Source organism: Carassius gibelio, chromosome A18 (assembly GCF_023724105.1).
Source record: "Carassius gibelio isolate Cgi1373 ecotype wild population from Czech Republic chromosome A18, carGib1.2-hapl.c, whole genome shotgun sequence".
Classification (NCBI taxonomy): domain Eukaryota; kingdom Metazoa; phylum Chordata; class Actinopteri; order Cypriniformes; family Cyprinidae; genus Carassius; species Carassius gibelio.
The window spans coordinates 7,027,859-7,052,746 of NC_068388.1; the positions used below are offsets into that span (position 1 = coordinate 7,027,859).

Consider the following 24,888-nt stretch of genomic DNA (forward strand, 5'->3'; position numbering starts at 1 on the left):
GAAGATATGCACACACATCCAGCACTTTCTATTCTACTATTTAAATGGTAGACTTTCTTTTGAGGCCCCTAAACGTCACATATCATTTAATGAAAATCATTTATTGTCCATAGCTTGAAGAAATAAATTTAGCATATTGCTAAAATTATTAAATATATGAACAACAATTATATGCAATACTGAATATGTGTACTTAACCCGTTAATCATGTCTTATTTAAATGGAAGGAATATATATATATATATATATATATATATATATATATATATATATATATATATATATATATATATATATATATATATATATATGTATATATATATATATGTATATATATATATATGTATATATATGTATATATGTATTTATGTATATATATGTATATATATATATATATATGTATATATATATTAGGGCCGGGACTTTAACGCGTTAATTGAGATTCATTAATTACACAAAAAAGAACGCGTTAATTAAGATTCATTAATTACAGAAAAAAAATTCCCGCATTTTTAATAACTTCTTTTTGCACCGCGGAACGTTTCAGCATTTGCATATCACCCATAGATATCACCGCTGCAGCACATCGAGCCTGAAGTAATATTTTATATATATATATATATATGTGTGTGTGTGTGTGTGTGTGTGTGTGTGTGTGTGTGTGTGTGTGTGTGTGTGTGTGTGTGTGTGTGTGTGTGTGTGTGTGTGTGTGTGTGTGTGTGTGTGTGTGTGTGTGTGTGTGTGTGTGTGTGTGTGTGTGTGTGTGTGTGTGTGTGTGTGTGGCCATCACCAGGTATTCTCTAGCGCGGATGGATAAGCATGATTTTGATCTATAGAGATAGCCAAGCTTTAAACTTAGAAACCAGATTGATAACATGGGTTCTGAAACATAGTTTAAAATCAATGATTATACCCAAATATTTATAACTGTTAACTAATTCAATTTCATTACCTTCAAAAGTTGAGATGCTTGAAGAAGAAACTGGAAGTTGTCTTGAGTTTGTGAATACTATTATTTTTTACTGTACATTTAAGACCAGCTTAAGCGGTTTTAAACGGTTCAGAACAGTATTAAATGCAGACTGCAAAAGCTCAAGGGCTTGTGCAGTAGATGATGCAGTACAGTAAATAACAGTGTCATCAGCATAAAAGTGATACATAGCATTCGATAGATTTTCACAAAGTTTGTTTATATAAATTGAAAATAATATGGGCCCTAATACTGAGCCTTGAGGAACCCCCTTGGAAATAGGCAAAAATGAAGACACAGAGCCAGCCATCCGAAAACTTTGGGTTCTACCTGACAAAAAATTATCCATTTTTGGGTGAACAAAGAAGGCTGAAATTCATCTGAAATCTTTAGAGCCCATTTAACCGCCGATTAAATGACAGAAACATAATAACTGTATAATAAAGTCTTGACTTTTTCATTTAGTGCATTCAGCTCAATGTGCTTCTAGGTCAAAATTATTAAAAAATGATGGAGTAAGTCACATACAGTATTTAGAAGATTGCATTGACACCTGCTTGCCACTTTGCTTCAGAGTTGAGAGCGAGGGTCTTTAGTAGTGTGCGGTCAAGCACACTCCGTCAGGGCGAACAGACATAGATACCGCATGAAAGCTAATGCGTCAAAGCCTGGCCTGTCTACTGCATAGCGGATAAATCTACATTAAGATCCCGCTTGCACACACATCCACACGTCTGTTGCTGTCCGTGGAGATTGCAGCTGCAACCTGCTGACACATTGAGATGGAAATGATCTCAACAGCCTAGGAAAATAAAGTAAAAAATAAAATGAAATAAAAAATAAGCATACACTAACAACAGATACCACCGCATATGAAAAAGTATTGCTTTCCGCATCAAAGCGTTGCCCTAGTTGTGGTCCACTGAGGTTCTTGGAGAGTTTTACAAGTTCGTTCTATGTGCCACACCCGAGTGGGCATGTTACACTTGTGCATTTTTCAGACATTTGATTCAGGAAGACATTGGCCTTCCTGTGGATACTGAGGGTTAAGATAGTTCCTTCACATAGTTGACAGTACTTTTGTCACAGAGGATCTATAGTCGCATGCGATCAATAGTGTAACAGCAGAAAGAGGAATCCTATGGCATTCCCGTAGAGACAAAGGGAGAAATATGTGCCAAGGGTTTCAAAGATGTGCGTGTGTCTTTTTGTTATAGGTTTTGAAAGGGTCCTGCTACAAGTTTTGAATCAAAGATAAAACACATGATCTGATTTGCATAAAGTATAATTATAAAAGTCAGTAGAAAGACCATGGTTTTGCTGAAGAGGACATGTTTGTTTGTTAACGGGGATCTTTGGGCATAGTCATTAATTTAGACAAAGTTATTTTGTTTATTTTGAAGTGAAAAGTTGCATGTGGCATGTTGTTGGGTTAGGGTTAGGCAAAACATCCAAGTTAAGGCTAGGGGAATCTAACGCTCATATTCCCATATGACAGAACACAAAGCAGGTAGCCTTGATCTCATTCTCATCCGAAACCAGCTTTGGTAAGCATATTAATCTCTCTGTATCACTGGGATAGGAGAAATTCGTGCCCCCTGGTCCCTTAGAGACCTCCCCGGCCCCTGTCGGCAATGTAACTGCTCCCCAGTAGTGGCAATCTGCCTTTGATCTGTGCTAATCTAATTAACGGTTAAACAGCAACACCTGTGCTCTTCAACATAAGTGCTGCTGCCACTTCCCAGATGGGCTTTGATGGCCATGATGAAACACCTCCCTTCCCTCTTTCCTTCTTCCTCCTCCTCATTTTCTACCCATATCTCATCAGTAGGCCTGGGTGTAATAGGGACTATTTCCTCCCCATTACTGAACTGTAATTGACAGCGATTAGTCTGTGGTTGGACGATGTGCTTGATTAGATTAGCTAGGCTCTTTTTGTTCCGCTCTGTTTCTTCAAACCCCCGAAACCCCAACCTTGACCCACATTACCCCCACACACGTCAGAAGATTCTGCATCTCTCCTGCTTATCATGAGCTCATTAATTAGGTTGATGAGTTTCTGTAAATACATCCTGAGTTAGGTGTTAGATTTGTGTTATGAGTCGTTCGTGTAGTGCAAGGTGTCCTCAAAACTTCATCAGTGGAATAATCACATGCTTGATCACATGTCTACATCATCTCCCTATACCACTTCCAGACCTCTCTCTACTTTTCAGCCTGTAATAGTGGTAAATGCATTTTTTTTTATCATGTGGTAAAATGTATTATTTCTCTGACTTTTCACCAAAGTCTCTGAGTCTTGCTGTGTAAGATGCACTGAAAATGTTGCATCTTACACAGCTGCATCATTATATTCACAGAAGCATTACATTTTGACTGCTGTCAGAGCTGTGGCTTACTGGTTATTTCAAGGGCTTATTGAGCTGAAGTGCTCATGTGGATGATGTAAGTTCAAATCAGTCAAGAATTATTCCTTTTCCTGTTTTCTCCTCTTCTCCCCTTGATTTCATATCCTCCTCCTCCTCCTCCTCCTCCTCCTCCTCCTCCTCCTCCTCCTCTCTCTCCCTCTCTCTCTCTCTCTCTCTCTCTCACTCACACGCACACACACACACACACACACATTTTTCAATGTATTGTTTTCAATCAACATGGTTTTTATCGGTTAAAATGACTGCTTGCGATGCACTCTTATTTAAAATCTTTTTGTTGTTGTTGTGAAAAAAAGAAAGTTGCTTGTAAAGAAAACTTGAAAAATGATCCATGCCACCATCAGATTTTAAAACTACCGTAATGTCATGTGTCATAAACAAATGGCAAATTGAATGGGATCAATGTATCAGCAACAACCTATGAAATATGTGAAACCCTAATGTGGGTAAAAAACTTTTTTTTTTTTTTTTTTTTTATTCATCACTAGGATCAGATCATATAAACGTGATGCCGAATAGAATATTCCAGAATCACACACAAGTTCTTAATATTAAAGGAACGTTCACCAATAAGCTCTGCATGCCAGAGTCCAGCACCTTCTGAATCCATTTTAGAGTTTTTATCTAAAGCAAACAAATCTAAAACCTAATACAAGTTTTTAAATTACTCTTCTATCTTTTCAACTTGTTACTTGACATTTAACTAGCCAAGTATGGAGCTTTTATTATGACAAAATGATTTGAATTTGAATTGTGTAAATTTGAATTATTTGCAAGTGTAATGTAATAAAATTTTATTTTAGGTGGTAGTTTAAATAGTTCTGAATTTGATTTTTTGTTAATGAATATTGAACATTTGAAATTTAACAAACTGAAATGTTTTTATGGCTGAATTGTATAGACATGCATTTTCAAACAGCTAGTTTTTTTGTTCTGAATTCTTATACTGCAAATATTCAGTTTTTAAAAAATCAGATTCAAGTTTTCAAGATGAAGAAATTCGGAACTTCAAATTCAGTTTTCTAAAATTCAATGTCAAAAATTCAAACTCAAAAATTCAGATCTTACAGAAAGTAGGTCACAGGTCATCCACATGGAAGAGTAGATGATCTCAGAAAAGTTTTCCAGCGCGAACGTGGTGGTGGTGGTTCAAGAGGTTGCCACTCTCTGACTGATCATGAATCGCCGGAGGTAAGTGATTCTTAAACATAAATGATTTTGTGTTTATATGTTAGGTTAGCGTTCTCAGCACGTGAGACATTTGTCTAAGCGGTCTCTGGTGTTTGTTTTAAAGTATATTTTGTGTAAAATTGATTAGAACGCCACCGTGTCTATTAGGCCTAATTACACAGACAGGACGCGAGCGGCTTGATGCAACATAGTGCTTGAAGCGACTGTTGCAAAGAGCTGGGACTAGGTCCGAAATAGGATGGGGAATCCGTGTGCTGTTAGGGATTTCACGGGTCGCGTCGCACCGTTCGCCTCCGGTGTTGTGTAATATTCGGTTCCCGTTAAAAACTGTTCCCGTGGGTGGAGTTACATGAACATGCATTAGTTCCCTGATCAGTGCACGCTTCTCAAATCGCTACTTGGATTATTTTGAACAGGTAACGAAGTGTCTATCTTAAGCACTGAAGCATTGTAACAGTGTCAAAACAATACAGTTTGTGTACTATTAATCGTCTGTAAGCTGATTTGCTTGAGTGAAGGCACACAGAAACAATAAGCGAATAACCTATGCTAACCTTGGGATATATAGTTTCTTAATCATATTTTTTTATTTGTTTAGCTTTTTATACATTTCATTTGTGGGGCATTAATTGCTGTTTGAGTAGAATGATTAGCTAAGTTAGGCTACTGATGACTATTACTGCAGTGTATTCATGACGATGCTTGAAACAAATATATCTGCCGCCTAATAAATATAGCTAGCTACCCTGTGTCATTTATAAAAACTTTAGTTTGTATGTAGCCAGTGTTTCTGTTACATAAATAAGTCACATTTCTTGCAGTGAAAATGTCAATATTTTAATCAATCTAATTTGTAATTGGTTATATAAAACGGTGCATAAACCTTAAAGTAGTGTTCTGATGTAGTCTTCTTGGACATAGGTCAGCAGCTACTCCAAGAATATTATTTTTACATTTGGATAAGAAATCATGTGTATCATCATCACCAATGTTATAATATGGCTTTGATTTGCTTTTGTGATGTTTCCACATATATTGATCCTCATGTAATGTCCCTGTCTGTTTCAGACTGGATGAGAGAGCTGAAGTCACTGGTACAGTAGCTGATCATTGTATGAACTGGATATACATGGAGGCTGTTCTCATCCAGAGACAATAAATATCTCAGACACTCACCTCATTTTGCATTGCTTCATTCCATGCTTACTTTCACACAACTTTCCTTGTCTTTTCTATTTGAGTTAAATGCATAAAGCAATTACTTGTGTACTTGTCATAGTAACATTTAATGAATGTAATATTTAGTATAATTTTAAACCGTAAACATACTTAAAGATAACATTTTATTTGTTAACCTGCATGCCATGATACTATTAATACACATCAGAGAACTGTCAACATTAAAGAGTGTTGTTAAATTATTGAAATATTAACTTTAATGAATCTCAGAGGATATTAATTTTTGGTAAGCGACAGGAGAACAGAGTTTGGCTGACAAAGAAACATTTGGGTTTCATTGTATGTAATAGTTGTAAAATGTGAAAAACAATTTTGAATCAGATTTTCAAATGTTAAACATTATTTACACAATGGTCACTATTCTTAAACATGACATGATGAGGTTGTTGTTCAATGCCTATGGTCAAAGAACAGACAAATTGTATGCTTAGACAGATACAATGTATGCAATGTATGCTTATGATATTCATTATTATTATTATTATATTTATTATTAGTAGTTCTTTCTCAGATTGTCTAAACCGTTAAGCTCTCTATTTGACTTAACTCAATGCAATAAAGAAAAATGTGTCCATTTTAAAAAGACTGTTCATTTAAATATAAAAATTAACTCACATGTTGTTTCAATGTTGCATGACTTTAAAATCTTAGTAATAGGATAAAATATGTGACAGAAGTAAATTTGCATTTATAATAATAAATACACTGATGGGGCTATGAAGGCTGGTAAAAACTGGTTATATATATAAAAAAAAAGTTTAAAGAAAGCATGACACCGGATGCTCACACCGATTTTATTAAGACACAGATACATTTGTAGTGGTTTGTTTCAGGTTTTGGATACAAATTGTAGGTACTAGGTAGTCTAATCAAAGCAAACTATTATAAAAAAAAAAAAGCTCCACAAATGAAATATATAAAAAGCGAAATACACCAAACAGTAAAAATTAGGTAAGATAGGTTAAATTATCTTATTGATAGTTTTTCTGTGTGCCTGTAATCAATCAAGCAAAACATGAAAGACAATTTGTCATATTACACAAACTATCCATTGTTTTGGCACTGTTGCAGTTAATGCTAATTAACACTTAACATTGACACTTCCTTACCTGTTCAAAATAATCCATTAAATCAAATAGAGATTTGACGAGCGTGCACATTTTCAGTTCTATTCGTTTGCACGTTGTTACAAGGACAAGCCCACAATAAGGGAACTAATGAATATTCATGTTAACTCTACCCACGGGAACAGTTTTTCACGGAACCGAATATTACACAATACCGGGCGATTCATGATCAGAATCAGAGAGTGACAACCTCTTGAACCACCACCACCACGTTCGCGCTGGAAAACTTCCGTAGTCCCCAATTGGCCAAAATGCTCTGTTCGACTTTTCTGAGATCATCTACTCTTCCCTGAGGATGACCTGTGACCTACTTTCTGTAAGATCTGAATTTTTGAGTTTGAATTTTTGACATTGAATTTTAGAAAACTGAATTTGAAGTTCCGAATTTCTTCATCTTAAAAACTTGAATCTGATTTTTTTTTAAAATGAATATTTGCAGTATAAGAATTCAGAACCAAAAAACTAGCTGTTTGAAAATACATGTGTATAAAATTCAGCCATAAAAACATTTCAGTTTGTTAAATTTCACATTTTCAATATTCGTTTAAAAAAATCAAATTCAGAACTATTTAAACTACAACCTAAAATTCAATTTTATTAGATTACACTTGCAAATAATTCAAATTTACACAATTCAAATTCAAATAATTTTGTCATAATAAAAGCTCCATAGCCAAGGTAGTTTAAAACACCAACCAAATAGTGAAAAAGGGTTATTTTGTTATATTCGAGAATATATTTATTCACATAAATTCTAATGATGTCTAAAGCAGTTTTATTGTATGAAAAAACACACACACTTCTTTAGTGTTCCACACAAACAAAGATAATCATACAGCTTTGAATTGACATGAGGGTGTGTAAATGATGACACAATTTTCATTTTTGTGTAACTTTCCCATAGCTTAGTTATTGCATGTGCTATGACATACTGTACTGTGCTGATGCAAATTCATGTCTGACTGATATCATTGTGTCCTGTTATTCCTGTTCTCTCTCTAATTATGTTTAAATAAAAGTCCCTAAAAGAGAGAGAAAGAGAGAGAGAGAGAGAGAGATAAATAATATATAATAAAACCACAGTTTATATTTTAAAGTTTGCCATGTTTTTATCATCTGGTAAAATGACTGATTTCTATGCAAAGTCTTCAATCCATGCTTTTTCATGCTTTTATCCACGTCTGTTATGGAAATACCTGTCCTGGTTCACATCAGCAACAGCAGTGTGTGTGATATTAGGTGATTGCATCCAGGCTCTTAAGTTGACATCATCCCCTCTGTGTCTCTCCGGATGCCAGGATGTTGACTCGAGAGAGCCACGGGGCAGAACGTCTGTTTGAAATGTCAGAGGCAGGAAAGCGCCAGAGATCAATCTATGCCCCGTGTCACATGCGCACACAAAAAACACACTCTAAATCGAGACAAAAGGACAACAGATGAGGGAAAAAAATAAAATGAGGCTCCCTCCGGCCTCTTTTATGGAGAGCTGGCTTTTTGCATGGACCCAGCACGCCATCAGTAGCCTTTCTATTTAAGGCTTTGTTTTTTGGGGAAGGCTTTGATCCTGGCTCCATAATCATTCAGCCACAGTTGGTTGTTTCACACACCTCTTCAACAGAATTATCACGGGGCAGCACATAATACTTTCGCTGCATCAACAAGTATTTCCATACGCAAGACCATTCAATGACTTCTCTATTAATATTTAAGCACAGCCTCAGTCTAGAATAAATTGGGTTATGTCATTAGCGGGAAACGATATCTTGCTGCGTATTTGCCAAAGGGAGAGGAGTTTTAGGAGGCAACGGCATCCTTCTGCGAGGCCATGTGTGTGGCGAAATCTGAATAGCTTCCTAAATTGACATGCAATGCTCGGATGATCGTTAATCATAATTGGACACATATTTGCATATTGCAGTGTCAGTGGCTTCGTCACTGGAATTGTTCATGCATTAGTGTTCATTTTTTAGTGGCAATTAGTCTCCATCTCATGATTCATTTACAAAATACGGCTGGAATTTTGAGCTCCATTAGTGGACGTCCAATGAATCAAGCGACCAAGCGCAAAGAGATCCATCAGATATGACGGCTGTTTGCTGCTTTAAAGTCATCAGTGATTAGGGGGATGAGAGACATGCTGAAGAAGGCAACACATAGAGAGTTTTGCAGTAACTTCTAAAACACTATATGGTTGCACATGTAACTTTGTGAGGAAAATGGTAAAAAGATGACGCGGTGAAGCTGCCAGAGCTCATTCAGCAGTGTGCATTGAAGCGCAGTGTACAGTAAGCAAATTGGGGTGAACCTAGAAGTTAAATGAAATCACTGCTGGATTTGTGAAGCTTCAAAACTACTTTTGTAGGAGAGAATGGGTTCATTAGGTGTAGCATTTTACAAATTGCCAAATATTACATTAGGCTATTTTCTATTTATATAATTTAGTCCTGTGCTTATTATTACTATACATTTATGTTGAAAAAAAAGTTGTGCTGTTTAATATTTTTGTGGAAACCAGCATCCTTTTTTATGGAATTCTTTAATGAATGGAAAATTTAAAAGAACAGTAATTATTTGAACTCAGTAATTATTTGTAACTTTTTAAATATCTAGTAACACTTTATTTTAAGGACATTTTCTTGCTATTAATTTGTTTCTTATTAGCATGCATATTACTAGTGTATTGGCTGTTTATTAGTACTTACAAAGCACATAGTAATGCCTTGTTCTGCATGAATTTATTTTAGATTCCTTAATCCGACCCCATATCTAAAGTTAACAAGTAATTTATTAACTATTAATAAGCAGCAAATTAGGAGTTTATTTAGGGAAAAATCATAGTTAAAAGTGAATAAGTGTTCCCTATTCTAAAGTGTTAACAAATATATTTCACTTTTGATCGATATAATGTGCCCTAGCTTTAAATCAAACAGAATTTAAGATTGCGTGTGTGTGTGTGTGTGTATTCATTCATACTGATCCCAGATCGTTGAATGGTATACAATATGACTTTATAATACAGATTTTATTACATTTCTGTAGTTGACTAGAAATAATTGTTTTATAGTTTTATAGCAAATTTTCTCAAAATATAAATTAAATACAAATGCAGAATGATTATTTTGCACTCTAAAAGTGATGCATTACTGCGAGGTGTCAAAATTAGATTCAGGAGTCCCAGAAGCAGCCTCTAGCTGTCTTAAGTATTGGCAGAATCATTTATCAAGTCTGGTGTGACCCACAACCCTGTTGCCTCTTGAATTTAATTTTGCTCCATTGTATTCTGTTTACTGTTTTGTTTGTGTATGTATTTGCAGTCAGGAATTCACTACAAAGGCTCATCATCACTTCAGCTGACATTAAAATTTCTGGAGATATTCTCGAGTAACTCCACGCATCTTGGCTCCATTTCCATCTCACCACCTGACTGTCAGCCTTCCAACCCATCCATAGCCACTCACAAGACATCCTCATTTTATTTGCATCAGCACCCAGCCATCGTCACATTTAGACAACCATTAGTGAGCGCCGTGCACAAGTTGTTATCTGGGGAATTCCTGGGGAGCGAATTTGTGATAAGTTGATGGGTGTGCGATGTTCAGGCTGACTGGCATTGTGACTCCCCTCTGAGCTCAGTGGGATGCCGAGCCAAAGGCAATGTGCCATGATCCAGCAAGCTGCTCTGCCAGTCACCTACTAATATCCATCTCACTTGGCCCAGACTGTAGTTCCGACATTTTTTCTGAGATGAACATGGAAATCATGTGCAAATGTGAATGATTTGGTTATTTCATCAGGATGATATAAACCTGCAAGTCAGAATTGAGAGAGTTTTATAACTCAATTGCAAGTTTATAAATCTTAACTCACGATTAATAAACTCACAATTCAGAAAAAATGTCAGAATTGGTTGATATAGACTCTCAATTGCAAGAAAAATTTCACCATTTGTATTTTTTATTCCGTGGTGGAAACAAAAAACAGATTTGCAAGATCTCGCAATTTTTGCTCAGATTAATCTTGCAATTCTGAATTGTGAGTTTATATATTGCAATTCTGAGTTTTTTTTTGTTTTTTTTTGGTGAGATAGCAACACACAACCTTATTTTATATATATATATATATATATATATATATATATATATATATATATATATATATATATATATATATATATATATATATATATATATATATATATATAAAATATTCAGAAATTAGCTTTCATAAATATCTGACTCTTATCCTGAAAAAATTCTAAGGGTAAAAGTGGCTTTTATATTTCTATGCTCCTAAATGTAAAATTATATTTTACAGACATTAAAAATGTATATTAAAATTCCAATTTAAGAAACATAAAATTTTTAATGAGATCTAAAAATATCCTGAAATAGCTTTTACATGTAAAAGGCAAAATAATGAAGGGCCATGGTGTTAATATAGACTGGATGAGTTGATTTACTATTATTTTATACCATAATTTGTGCTGTACTGAAATCATTGAGCACAACAAAAGCAAAATGGACACTTAGCGTGAGAGAAAAGAGTGGTTAAAAATGTCAGTTTTCAAGATATGGATGACAGTGACATAAAGAAAAGTAATAAGAAATATGGAAAAAAGGAAATTAGGATAACATTCCAGGGATTACGTGGAAACACAAACCCATATAACCAGCCAGATATTATTATTAAAAACTGCCTGTGAAATGTACAGGAGGCATAATCATATCTACAACTTACTCTAACTTAGTTAAAGCTATGTGAAACAACCCTTGTGAAAAATTAGAAAGCCAGCTGGAATAAAAGTGAAATACTCCAAGGAAGACGAAGACGTGGCCAGCAAAATGATTGAGAGATTCCCTACACAAGACAAACGGGTTAGAGCTTTATTCATCAGTTCAGCTGCTTCTTCTGTGGCTTTTGTATGTTCATTATGTTCTTGGGGGATGAAAGGTAGAGCTGTGGATAGGCTGAGAGGTTGGGAAAGGCAGACAGTTTCTTTCAAAGCTCTTGAGAGGACAAAAAGGGGCTACAGAAGCATAATTATGACATCACATCTATTGAAGCAGACGAGGCGGTATCTCGTTCAGTGGGTCAGAGCTCATTCCGTCTTGCTATGCATATATCTCCATCTTCTAAAGCCTATATTTCTTAAGTCCTTACACACTTTGGCCATGGAAAAAGCCTTGATCTATTACACAAGGTGCTTTTGATTGCATTTAGTCTGATTTACAATGACTGTTATTGGACGGCTGACATAAAACGGATCTATAGTAGACAGAAACTCAAAAGACATACGCATTGGATCCAGTTTGTGAAATGACTGACATAACTGGGGCACAATAACAATGATTATGCAATGTGAAGTTAATGTATTGTGTCTCGTTTCACATTCAAAGGCAGATCTGGGATGTTTCAACACTCTTCCAGATTGTTTTTCATGGGTTTTGTATTTTTCTGACCTTCAAAAGCACATGAGGAGGTCACAGGTGCGTCGGCATGATATATTTGAGCGGGTGAACGCGAGAGATGGGAGACTCATTAAGATGTTGTCGCGCTACACGAGAGCTTCCTGCGAGCCTTTGACGGCACCGAGATTTAATCTGCGCTCACCTCCCTCTTATCCAGATGGGTTTCTCTTCTTTTTTTCATCTCACAGGTCTGTGAAGTACCATCTGTTTATCAGCAGTAAATAAGTTCTGAGTCGCTCGTCAGTGACAGCCATCCCAGCCGATCTCAGTCACAGGAAGCACTGTGCTTCATGGAGGTTTTAAAAAACTAATTATTTCACCTTGATATGTCTGATGAGGTGTAAAGCTTGAACGTTAGTGGTATTAAACAATGCACATAAGTAACCTTCTTGTGCATTTCTTAGCTTGTCTTATTTTACACAGTGTTGGAAGTGTTGAATTACATCAACAACATGGCGCGAAGTTTCATGCGTTTTCACATGTTGGAGCACTTGTAAGCAATTGCCACTAAAATAAACACACTCACATGTAATGTGTAAATTTGGTTAGTTCAGATTTTTGGCAGCTTATGTATGAACATTGCTTTTAACTGAAAAATGCTGTTATGATCTACCATCTACCATACCATATTGGGAATTTTTTTCTTTTTTATTATTTTTATTTCCATTTTCATTTCAATTTTAGAGTTTTTTTTTCTGGTATTTGTTTTTGTAATTATTTAGTATTTTATTTAATTTATTAATTAATATACAGGTTTTATGTATTATTATTTCATGTTGTTTTTGTTTACGTAAAAAATAAGTTAACATAAGTAAATGTTAAAATATATATTTTTTTAAAAATTTAATATTTTATTTTATATTAGTTTATGTTTATATGGATATAATGATTTTAGTTTTGGTTCTATTTTTAGTTAACTATAACCCTGCTCTGAGAGGAGTTTTCCACTTTCATTGGATCATTTGGATTCTTTTAATGTCATGCCTTAGTTAAAATGGGGGAAAAATAAGTATATACCTCTTTTATTTCAATTTAAAAGATACCCCACTCCCAAAGCACATATTTTTACTAATCCTTTTTTCTCTTCTTATTCATTCATTTTCTTTTAAAAAATCTGCAATATATTGTAATTTTTTTTCTCCTTTATTAATTGCAGCTTTGTTGAAATGACATACTTCTGAGCCATCATTTGAATCCTGAGATAGCGAGCATAATTTATACAGAAAGGCAATGCACCATGGGTAAATGACTGCAGCACAGGCCTCCTGGGCTTTATGTGAAACAGATGGATGAGTTTTATTAAGCATGTGGTACTTAACACTGCACTGAGTGGGATTTCAATAAAGGAAATAAATGTTAGCATTAACAGCACCTCCTTGTGTAATGTGCCATCATGACTTTCCAGTAGGGTTGACTTATTTTAACAAATGCTTGTTGTCTTGGATTTATGATTATTGGGCTTTTGGTCTGGAGAAGGTTTTTTTCCCATATGATGAGTAGGTGGTGTTTGAAGGATATGAAGCTTTTTCAACCACTCTGTACTTTCCTCTGTATCAGAAAAAACAGGCGATATAAAAAATATTTAAAACTTTTGTGCCCATTCGATATATAAAATAAAAGTCGATATATAAAACGTTTGTGCCCATTTTTTTTTTCTTCTCCTGAAATATCTGTGAAATAACCTTTCTCTTAAAATTCTGTTTCAGGACAGTTTTCACTGTCTTTCACGATCTCTAAAGAAAACTACTGCATATAATACTGTATAAGTAAACAAAATGCATTAGTATCTTACATATCTCTTTCACCAGACAACTTTCTTAAACTTTTCTTTTCACACACTGTAATTTATTTAATTTGGTTTAAATCAAACAATCAATTGATCAATCTGTGGTTCAACTTACATTTAAAATATGTAAACATTAGAATTTGTCTCGTAAAGGATAATTGCATATTTATGAAGTATTTTATGTATACAGAATATGCACAATTAAATAATGTTTTGAATAATTACTGCTTGACTGGAAATGACACAATAGAAATATTCTGCTCACAACTGATATATACTTTGCTTGATAGTTTGTTTTTTTAACATTTATATTATATTTAAATTTTAAAAGGTCTGGATCTTGAACAAGTTTAAGCATCCAACTCTATAAAGTATTCAAGGTAGTTTTTTCAAAAATAAAAAAGAAGTCTAGTTTTAATTCTAATAAGTCTGTTACTGTAGGTGGGGGTGCTTTTTCTCCCCTTCTCTCTCTCTCTCACTCTTTCTTGCTTTTTCTCTCACATCTTGACATTCTGGTTAAACACATGGCCTTGAAGGAAAGGCATTTAAAGGCATTAATTGACCTTTGAAAAGTAACTGCAACTTGACATTTATTTAGATTAGCACCTGTCAGGGAGCGTCAGTGCGCTCTCATGAAGCCTTTCTCATTGTTTCAGAACCGTCCTCTGGAGAAGGCCTTACACAGGAAGAAATGTAAATAAACAAAAGGATAATTCGGTCTTATAGATCACAGGTCAATCATGAGCAATAATGTACTTTTTGTACCGATTGACTTGAGTGCTTGAATTGCCAGTGACGAACTGCCAGATGAGATGAACTCTTTTGAGTTGACACCATGACTTCAATAAAATGATTGGTTGATTAGATCTTAATTACTCCATTTTACCAGTTAATTTACAACGTAGGCACTCATTAACAGTATGTGGTGCTTTTCAGTGCATATTGACAGTGTCTAACCAGCAGTAAAGCAGTCGTGGAACAATTACTTGTTCTTCAATTAAGCCACTTAAGCTCTTATCACGACTGTACTCCCTCTGTCCTGAAGCTCTACTGTCTGTTCCCAACCGTGTTCTTATGTGTCCACAGACTCTTCCAACCACACAGTACGAGCTAGAGATTGTGGCAAAGGACATGGCAGGAAGTGAGGTGGGTCTGACAGGAACTGCAACAGCCACCATCACCATCACAGACCGGAACGACCACGCACCTGAGTTTACACACTCACTGGTAGGAGGAACCTTTTTTCCCTCTTACTTTCTTTGTAATGTTATTTATTGACTATGTGTGATCTGCTCCATAAAAGCAGCTTAACACCTGCAGTCATTTACCATGAAAACAAACACTCAAACTTCTCAGTCCAGAAGGCCTTCACCAATCATTTCCAATTGTCAATCACTCAAATCACACGTCTACACACAGAAGCCCTCCCTGCTCGACCAGGGCCTCAGGTTTTCACTCAGATACACTGACCTTGCGAGAAAAAGACCCATGCATCAATCACTCTAATCACAGGTGCGCTGCAGTGACAGCTGTGATTCACAAATACTCAAACAAAAAGCTGACGGACTGGGTCCTTTTCGATCACTTATCTGCCGCGACCTCCTGTTTGCAGTCTGAAATGATTGTGTTATGATTCTCAGGGCCTGCCCTGGCAATGACGGTCTGTCCATGGATGGAGTATATTGTTTGTGTGTGCATTGTTGTAATCATAGGTATTGCTGGACTTTTTTTTACTATATATTATAGCTATAGGCTATAAAATTCCCATTAGTCTTCTGCTAAACAGTCACAAACAGAGGCAACCGCTGCCATTCAGCAGTATAAAACCCAGAGGGCAAGAAAACTGCATTTATGGTATGTGCAGACTTAAACTGCGTGGCCATTTCAGCCCACCTGTGATGAATTTGTCCGAAAATGGCACACTTGCACTTTGCTAGCCAGCAGAGGGAAAACAACTATGCCAGGCTGATGCAGAGACACCTATTTTGAGTTGTATGGGGTTTTTTTAGAGGAAGTGCCCGAGGCTGTTGTCAGATTGCCAGAGACATGACTTGACCCATTCCCAAAATGCGCTGATGTGCCTGGAAGAGGGGCTTTCGGACTGGTTGATCGGGCCACTCATTTGGGTTACCTATTAGTGTCTTTGGCAGTTGCTGCAGTATATTGAAATAATCCAATATATGTTCACTATGAAAATAATTTGCATATAAAATTATTACCTTAAAGTAATTAAGCATTTTCTGTTAAAAATAATGTACTCTTCGTACTGAATGAACTCAATTAACCATGATTAACTAGTGGGACTTATTTATTTTTTTTAATTTTAGTAATGAGTGGAGATTGTGGTTAGATCAGAAATTGTCTGTTATTAAATACAACTCTTCTATAAGTTGTTTAAATGAAAGCCAATAACCAGATTGATAAATTAAATGTGTATAACATTCTAAAATTATATAACATTACATCCTGGACCTATTTTCATAAAGTAAACATGTGATTTTCTGCAAATTAATTGGATCTGCATAGAGAAAATTGATTTTAAATGAGCTAATGTTCACCAGCACTGATAAAATGCTTATTTACGATAAAACAATATATTAAACAATTTTAATAGAGCTACTACTTTAGATAGTGACATTTATGTGAACATTTGTAAGAGTATCTGAATCTGTTCTCATGTCACTTTACCCTGCTCCTTAATGACAAGTGTGTTTGTGTTCAGTGTGTTTTTAATGAGCACTCTCCACGATAAGTTTTCTCCATTTACCAGTCTGACAGAGTCTGAGTCGACCGCAGCATCTCCTCTTTGCACACGCTTGAAAACAGTCTTGACTGTGCTGTGAAATTCTGCAGTAGGGAAGTCCACTGTCTCCTCACAGGTGCTTTTTGAGTGCATGCCTCCATTTTGACACCAGTCCACCCTACGGGACTAGAGAGCTGTGGAAGTGGATCAGCAGAATGTCTCCTCCTCTTCCTCTTAGACTGCTGTATCTGACAGACCTCAGTAAATATACATGAAAAACACCTTTGAAAGTGAAACATTTGAAATATCAGTCCTTTTGAAAAATGCCTAAGCTGGTATTAGACAACTTTATGTTCTTCCCATACAGTGGAAGTCAATAGGCATCATCACTGTTTGGTTACCAACAGTGGTTTTGGTTATTTTGTATTCTGTTGAAGAAAATAAGTCAGGTTTGGAATAATGTGAGGGTGAAAATTAAATTCTCATTTTTCGGGGGGTGAACTATCCCTATATTGTTCCTTTTTCTTCAAAGACTAAACAAATGCACTTCCGCCTCACACATTCCTGAAATTCAGCATTTTTATATTTAATACATTTGGCTTTTTTATGCAGCACATACTGCTTCACCATTTATCATTCAGTGATAAAACCCATAAGTGAGATAATGTACTTCGTAATCTCCTACTAAGTTTGCAAAAGAGTGCAAAAAACTCAAAACTCTAAATTTGATTTTTTTAAATGTAATTTCAAGAGGACAGAAGAGTAGAAAAACACACCACCTTCTCACGTTTCCTCAATTATTCTTAATAAGATGTTTCAATTTGAACATAATCACAGACAGGCATGTACAATCATAGCGCAATCTTCCTCACACAGACTTCAAATGTATGATCATCGCCACAGTTTATCATTTCTAGGTGGACCCAATCCGGTCATTTATTCTCATTAGCTGGTCTAGTTGAATGGGTGCATTTACTTTCAGTAGTGTTGTAGCAAAAAAAAGTGCAAGCAAGCAAGCGCAAGGTTGGGGGTTCGATTCCCCGGGAACACATGATATGTAAAAGTTGATAGCTTGAATGCACTGTAAGTCGCTTTGGATAAAAGCGTCTGCTAAATGCATGAATTTTATATTTTTTAATTTAAAAAAAAAGGGGATCGCTAATAGAAAACTGTTTCCATCTCTGCTCCAGTTTGAGACCCTACTTTAGTTCACTCTATTGTAAAACCAAAAAGTCCAAGGATCCAAGGCCTACACAATAAAGCTGTATTATTTATTTGCATCAACGACACATCTTCCCAGAGATCTTTTATTTAAAATCTGGATCTTTATGTTACAAATTTCTCATCATAGTGAAAATCAATTGGAATTTAAACTACCCCTTTGAAATTATATCCTCAGATGATCCAGGAAGATCAATGAACGTAAGATCTGCACTTCTTTTAAAACACTCACAAGCCACCAGAGCTGCACTAAGGTTTTCAGGTTTTCCACAGTTAATTTCATCTATTTAGCATCTGGGCCACCGCTGAGCATTCGTCTTTTAGAATAAATGTCTGAAGTGTGTGACAAGAGAATTATTGTCTGCCCAGAGATAATTCTAGGCTGTGGTCAATGTATGGGGTCATGTAACAGTGTCCCGCAGCGGGAGTATTATTAGAATAATAGCAGACCTCTCCATTCTCCCTCTATTATATCTGTCTTCCCCGGTCCCTCCGACTCATACTCCCTGTTTCTTAGAGCCGTGGAGAGAGAGGCCAGAGGCTGTGTAGGTATGTACAGTACATGCCTGCCCACCCTGGCACCTTGTGATAACTGGCATCTATTTCAGTTGAACCCATTCCAAGTGCTGCAGCAGCCACTGATCTGGCTTATCACGCCTGTCACTTAAGGAAAGTGACAGCTTATCTGAGCTGCCTTTCTCCCCTGCAGTGACAGCACGCTGCTGCCTCCGTCAAAATGCTAATGACATCAACAATGATGGCTACAAGTCCGCAACACGATAATAACAAAAATCGGGCACATTTTTGGGGGGCGACTCTGAATGGACGGCTATTCTTATTTGTACAATTGACTTTGCATTTACAAGGTCTCACTCACAGCTCACAGACATGCTTGGTGTGATTTTAAATGTAGAAAAGGATATGTAGTACTCTGTGTGATTGGATCTGTTCTAAAATCTAGTGTGCTGCCAATGTAGGCTCCCAAAGTCAACATAATTATGCTGCCTTCAGACTAATCTTGTTTAAAGGTTTAAAGCAGAATTGCATGTGTCCTTTAAAAGAAGGCAATCCCATACTGCATTGCAAAAAGTTCAGTGGAGGAAAAAAAATCCATCTAAGATGGTGGATGACGTGTGGGAAATCTCCATTTATTATTAGAATAAATCTGAATTATTTGTGAATGGAGCTGCCTATGTGTAGTCGTAGATAATAATCTTACTTGGTGTTAGAACAGAGCCATGGGAACTATTAGACCATATGCTGTAATTGAGCTGTAATCGTTTTGACTATGATGGTTCTTGACCTTGGAAAGTGGAAATTAAGGAAGGGATGTTCCCTATATCTCCTCACTACTTTGCTTTGAGACTTTGTCCATTGTCTGCAAACAGAGCCACAGCTCGCTGTTTATGGATCAAAACCTTTTTACTTCTGCTCAATTTTTTTATTTTATTATTATTTTTTTTTAATTACCTTTTTACTTCTGCAAACATTCCTTCTTCATTATTAGTCTTAGCAACTTTTCAAAGTTATGTCTTGAGTTTACCCCTTGGTGTGAGGTGAAAATGGTTTGGTTAACAGCAGAAAAATCAGTTTTAGCCTTCATATTATCCATGACATGAAATAATGTCCCATTTCCTACTGCCCCTGCACCCCATTTCAAGAACCATCCATGGTCAATTCCCAGAGCTACACCAGCAATTATTGATGGTCATGGATTCTTATTTTCTGGATTTTATACTGTTTCTGGCTCATCTCTTGTCACTGTCTTACAGCTCCTCTGGAGATTATTGAGTCTCAAACTAATTGGACTGAAGTCATTTCTGAAAATGACTTTTGGTTTGGCAAGTTCCATTAACAAATTAACATTTCTTTGTCCTTGACACATACACATATATATATATATATATATATATATATATATACATATAAGTGCAGGATGCCTGGTGAAGTGAGGTGAGCCGCTTCCTGGTGGCTGTTGCTTCCCGTGCGTTCTCCGTGCCCTTCAGTGCCAACCAAAGTGAAAGTTGGTGTCCTGACATGCTCCAAAGTGGGTGGGCTGTCTGTCACTCGCTGCTTTCTGTGGAGAAATGAGAGAGGGATTAGACCAGCGTTGCGTTTGAGACCGTTGTTTGAGTGCAGCGTGTGCTGCTTAAGAGTGCGCAGGCTGATAGGGCGCAGCTGTGACCGATCAGCCGGCGATGAGGACGTGCAGGTGTTTTACGCTGATTGCCAGGGCGACGCTGATTCCTCCGAGGACATATATCATATATATATATATATATATATATATATATATATATATATATATATATATATATATATATATATATATATATATATATATGATAATTCTGACGTCCAAGCACCACTATACATTATTTTTCTATACATTAATAAGATTAATTTACTCAGAATATGTTAATATGGCATGCCAAGAGAAGGAAACCAGCATCTAACTGTGTAATCCTTTATCAAATCTGCAAAGTAATATCAGCATATTTACCATGCATTAATATAAATTAATATTTCTCATCAGTGTGTTTGACAGGACTGAGCAGTCTTTGCATTTGTATAATGAAACCACCATTAAAAAAGCACATTATAGTTGTTTTGCATATTTCATATTATGCAAATATTTACTTTGGAATCTCTTAATTTACATCTCTGCTTTTTAAATTGTTTACAAAACAACATATTTGTCTCTCAATGCACCGGGTCACTTTGCCAGCTTGTTAGTTTTTTGGGATGTTTATGCATTTGTGATTTTATTCATCATGAGCTGCAGTTATATTGCCATCTATATGTTATTTTCATATCCATCAAGAACAGACATTCAGGCGAGGGATGATGATTTGATCATGTCTTCATTTGCCACTCAGTGTAAGCTTGAGAAAGTTTAGTAAGAGACTTAAAGTGAACATTGTCCTGCTAATATATACTGTATATAGACGGGTTGAATTATAATTGTTTTTAGGTGATGAGAAACCCATTATTCTAGTGATCTATAGGTGAGATGTGATATTATGTATCATTCAGACATTCTTGAATATAGAGTAGAAGTAACAGCCACACTTTCTAGTGCAACACATTTAATTTTCACTAATCAGAGAGTGAGAGAATGAAATATTTATTAACTATAATTTTCAATTAGCAGATATAAGCATGTTTATAGTTCTGTTGTTGAGGCCAAATCAAAGCTGGTGAAGTGATGTGTGGGTGTTTGCTTTCATTTGTCTCATTGTTTTCATTATCTGGTGCACTGAATGGTTGTTTTTTCTGAAAGCACTTATACTCAATTTGTGTTGAGCTTCTTATTGTTTGAGACTTTCAGTTACATATATAACTCTCATAACTTTATAGATTGAACTTTCTGCTCAAATTAGCATTTGTAAAAATGCTCCGGAGTCAAACACTGCTCAGCAGAATCAGAGAAGCAGAAAACAATAGTTTATCAGTCTTCATTTCAAATGATGAGCTTGTCAATTATGTTGCTCAGTCAGGTCTTTAAGCTTACTTGTTCTGATTTTGCAGCATTCGTTTGAATGTTATTACCCAAGACTTATGCTAATTTTAGTTTCATACTACATGTATACATGGTATTGTTCTGTTCTGGGCAAGAAATCCCTGCACAACCAGGCAGTCTAGCATTGGTAACAGCAGGGAGAGCAATGATAACTCGTGTAAACAGAACAGAAACAACATTTATTGCGGATATCAATAATTTTCAATAATTTAATGTACATATTTAGAAATTAAAGGGGAATCAAAAGGCTGAATCTTGACTGGATGTGAGGAAGAACTGGGGATGGAGGAGAGTAATTAACTACTGAGCTGCGTGACAGCTGTTGATAATAGTGAAGGACCTTATATAAGGATGCTGTAATAGGCATCTTATCTCTATAGGTAGATGTGGATCCAACTTGAGTGACGTCACCTGCCAGAGAACGCTACACTTGATTTATGGCCAATTGTTGCAATTAAAAATATAGGTTTCGAATTTGGTTTAGTGTTTAGTTCCATCACTACTCTCGTACACCTGTCTGCAATTTTCAAGTGATCCCAAAGACGTTGATTAACAGGTTCAGGTGTGTTTGGTTGATCTAAACTCTGAAGAAAGGAAAATCTCTATAAGCAGGAATGAAACCTCTCTGCTAGTGCAATATTCTTAATTAAATGTCTACACAATTCATTAGTCCACATATATTTATTCTGGTTCACAATGTTTTACAGTGAAATGTATTGACATTAACATAATTCTTTAATTATTAATAATTTATTTTGAAATAATTTACATTTGACCTAAAACCAAGCTACTAGCTATGCAAGTTTGATGTTACGCATAGCTCATTTCCAAAATGTTTCAGACTGCAAATAATAGTGTTTTTGAGACATTTTTTGAGACATCTTAGATTGTGTTTCACCAAAGAGAGTACATTTTTACAATGACCTTAGGGTTATTAAATGATTACAGAATTTTCATTTTGGGGTGAACTATGCTTTTATTCTTGAGACCTTCCCTTGCAATCAGCACTAAAAATCTAGATGGCCCTTTTTATGTTTTTATATTGTGTTGCTGTAGGTTCTGACAAAATTATCAATACTGTAGGGGTCTCTGACTCCTAATGAAGGGCCGTCAGACTGTACAACATTTCAGTTTGCCATTCTGAGAGGCTCTGAAGTGAAAGCATTACCAGTGGCATTAAAAGGTATTATCTTCCATGTTCACATCAGGAGAAACTCTTCACATGACTCTCACTCTCTGAAAGCTTCTGGAGTGCCTAGCGTTCCCAATTTGGCTGAAGGTGGAAAGTGTTATTTTGTAGAATCTCATTAAGCTGTGAAAACAGCGCGCAGCTTTTTTCTCACATTCCCGGTTTTAGATGTGCAATTTGAGATGTGTAAATCAGACAGAGTTTCTCGAAAGGTCATGAATGTTGATTTGATTCCGTGAAGAGATGTTGAGACACAGAGGGAGTTAAAGTATCAGGTGTGAATTTTCTGACCTATTTGTTACTAAAGCAGTAGCACAGCTCAAAAAAAATCTCCAATGATGCCTTCACACTGTGCTACATTACTGATAATGAATGCCAAGCCAAATAATCCCAGTCATTCATGGCTTCCGGGTTTCACCACATGGTTCTGTAGGAAGTGATTTATCTTTTTCTGGCCGTACACTCTCTCCCCTCATCACTTTCCACGTGTTTTGTTCCCGGGGGGCTTTGACTAGGTGACATTTACCTCAAACACACAAACCCACCCCGTTCCCTCAGTTTTGGGGTCCAGCCTCAGGGTGGATAACTTCTCTGTTATTGCTGGTTACTTTGTGAACTTTGTGAGGGATTGGGGTCTTATCAGTGATATGGCAGGGCCAGGGTATCAACAGCCAACAAAGATTGAATACATCAATCTGACCGCTTCACTGCCTCAGATGATTAAATGAAACACAACCAGTCAGCGATGTGAAGATGTACAGCGTGTAGGTGTGCAGACGCATTCATGTCCCCCGGTAAACATTCGTGGCAACCTTTGATTAATTGTTTATTCCACACATGATGAAATCTTGGTTGATAGCAGGAGAGTATCTCCCACTGCTGTGATTTTGACAGTGATACACCTGCAGGGCTCGCTGTAGACACAATGCTCTCATTGGAGCTGAAGTAATATGTAAGTGATGTAATCATTATGTGGCCTTCAGCAGACAGGTACAATCACCTCTTTTGACACACAAACAGATTTGGTGAACTGGGCTTTAAATAAGCGTGGCTTAAATGTAAGGCTGGCACCAGGAGTGCTTTTCCCCCCTCTCTCTTGTAAGTAACAAAATGACCAGTATCTTTCTTTATATTAGAAGTATTGAATATTATATTGAAGAAGTTATTTTTGGAAGATGAGCCTTAGAAATGAAAAATCCAGAGGCTAGAAGTCACTACCGGCACTACATCTACTGACTGATATGTTTAGTACAGATTGTGGTAGCAGTACATTTTCAAACCTAATGTTAAAAAGTGAAAAACTAAGCATGAATGTTGCCAATTTAGATGTGTCTCCATGGCATTAAGGATTTTCTTCAGTGTTAATATTAGATGGTCCACTAGTCTGGCTCTGAACTCAATAGGAATAAGCATTAAGTTAGAGAGAGGGCTTAGTGGCAGTACTTCAGTCCCACAGGGGTTTAAACTGCTTAGCTTCACTTTAGAAACTTCGCTAATTCATCCAGCCACCCAGGTCCAGCAATACCCTCTGCAGGACGCTGATGACCTTTGCATCCGCCCCCCATGCCATAACCACTGCACAGCTCTTATAAAGGGAGCACATCCCTGATGCATTGAGGGGTTGCTCACTTCACAAGCCACTAAACAGAAATGATAGCTGAGCTGATGGGGACCAAAGCTCATCTGGCCCTTCTAGGAACACTTCATCTCCCCAAACAGGCCTGTGACATTGGGTTGGATTGAACAAGGACTGTGGAGACTTTCAGCACTCTGAATAGAGTAGCTTTCCTCCAGTGACAAAAAAGAACAAGAGCGTTTTTCATACAAGCTTAGCTTAAGCCTTATCTTTGACAGAGGAACAGAAAGAAGGGTAAGAGGGAGGTAGATGTAAGACAGAGAGTCTGCATGTTTCAAACAGAGAAGAAACGAATGAACAAGCAATTGAATTGATGCAGCTGTAGGTAGATCAGCGCTGCTTTCATTACTCAAGGTGGTGCATGGT

At 36.4% G+C, this 24,888-nt stretch overlaps 1 protein-coding gene across 1 annotated transcript in view; it reads left to right on the forward strand.

Moving 5' to 3' along the window:
• Positions 1 to 24,888, forward strand: part of LOC127933837 (cadherin-13-like) — a 300,617-nt gene that overhangs the window by 235,474 nt on the left and 40,255 nt on the right. The window contains exon 8 of the mRNA XM_052530852.1: positions 15,297 to 15,437. Coding sequence (XP_052386812.1) covers positions 15,297 to 15,437 — 141 coding nt within the window. The remainder of the gene's footprint in view (positions 1 to 15,296; positions 15,438 to 24,888) is intronic.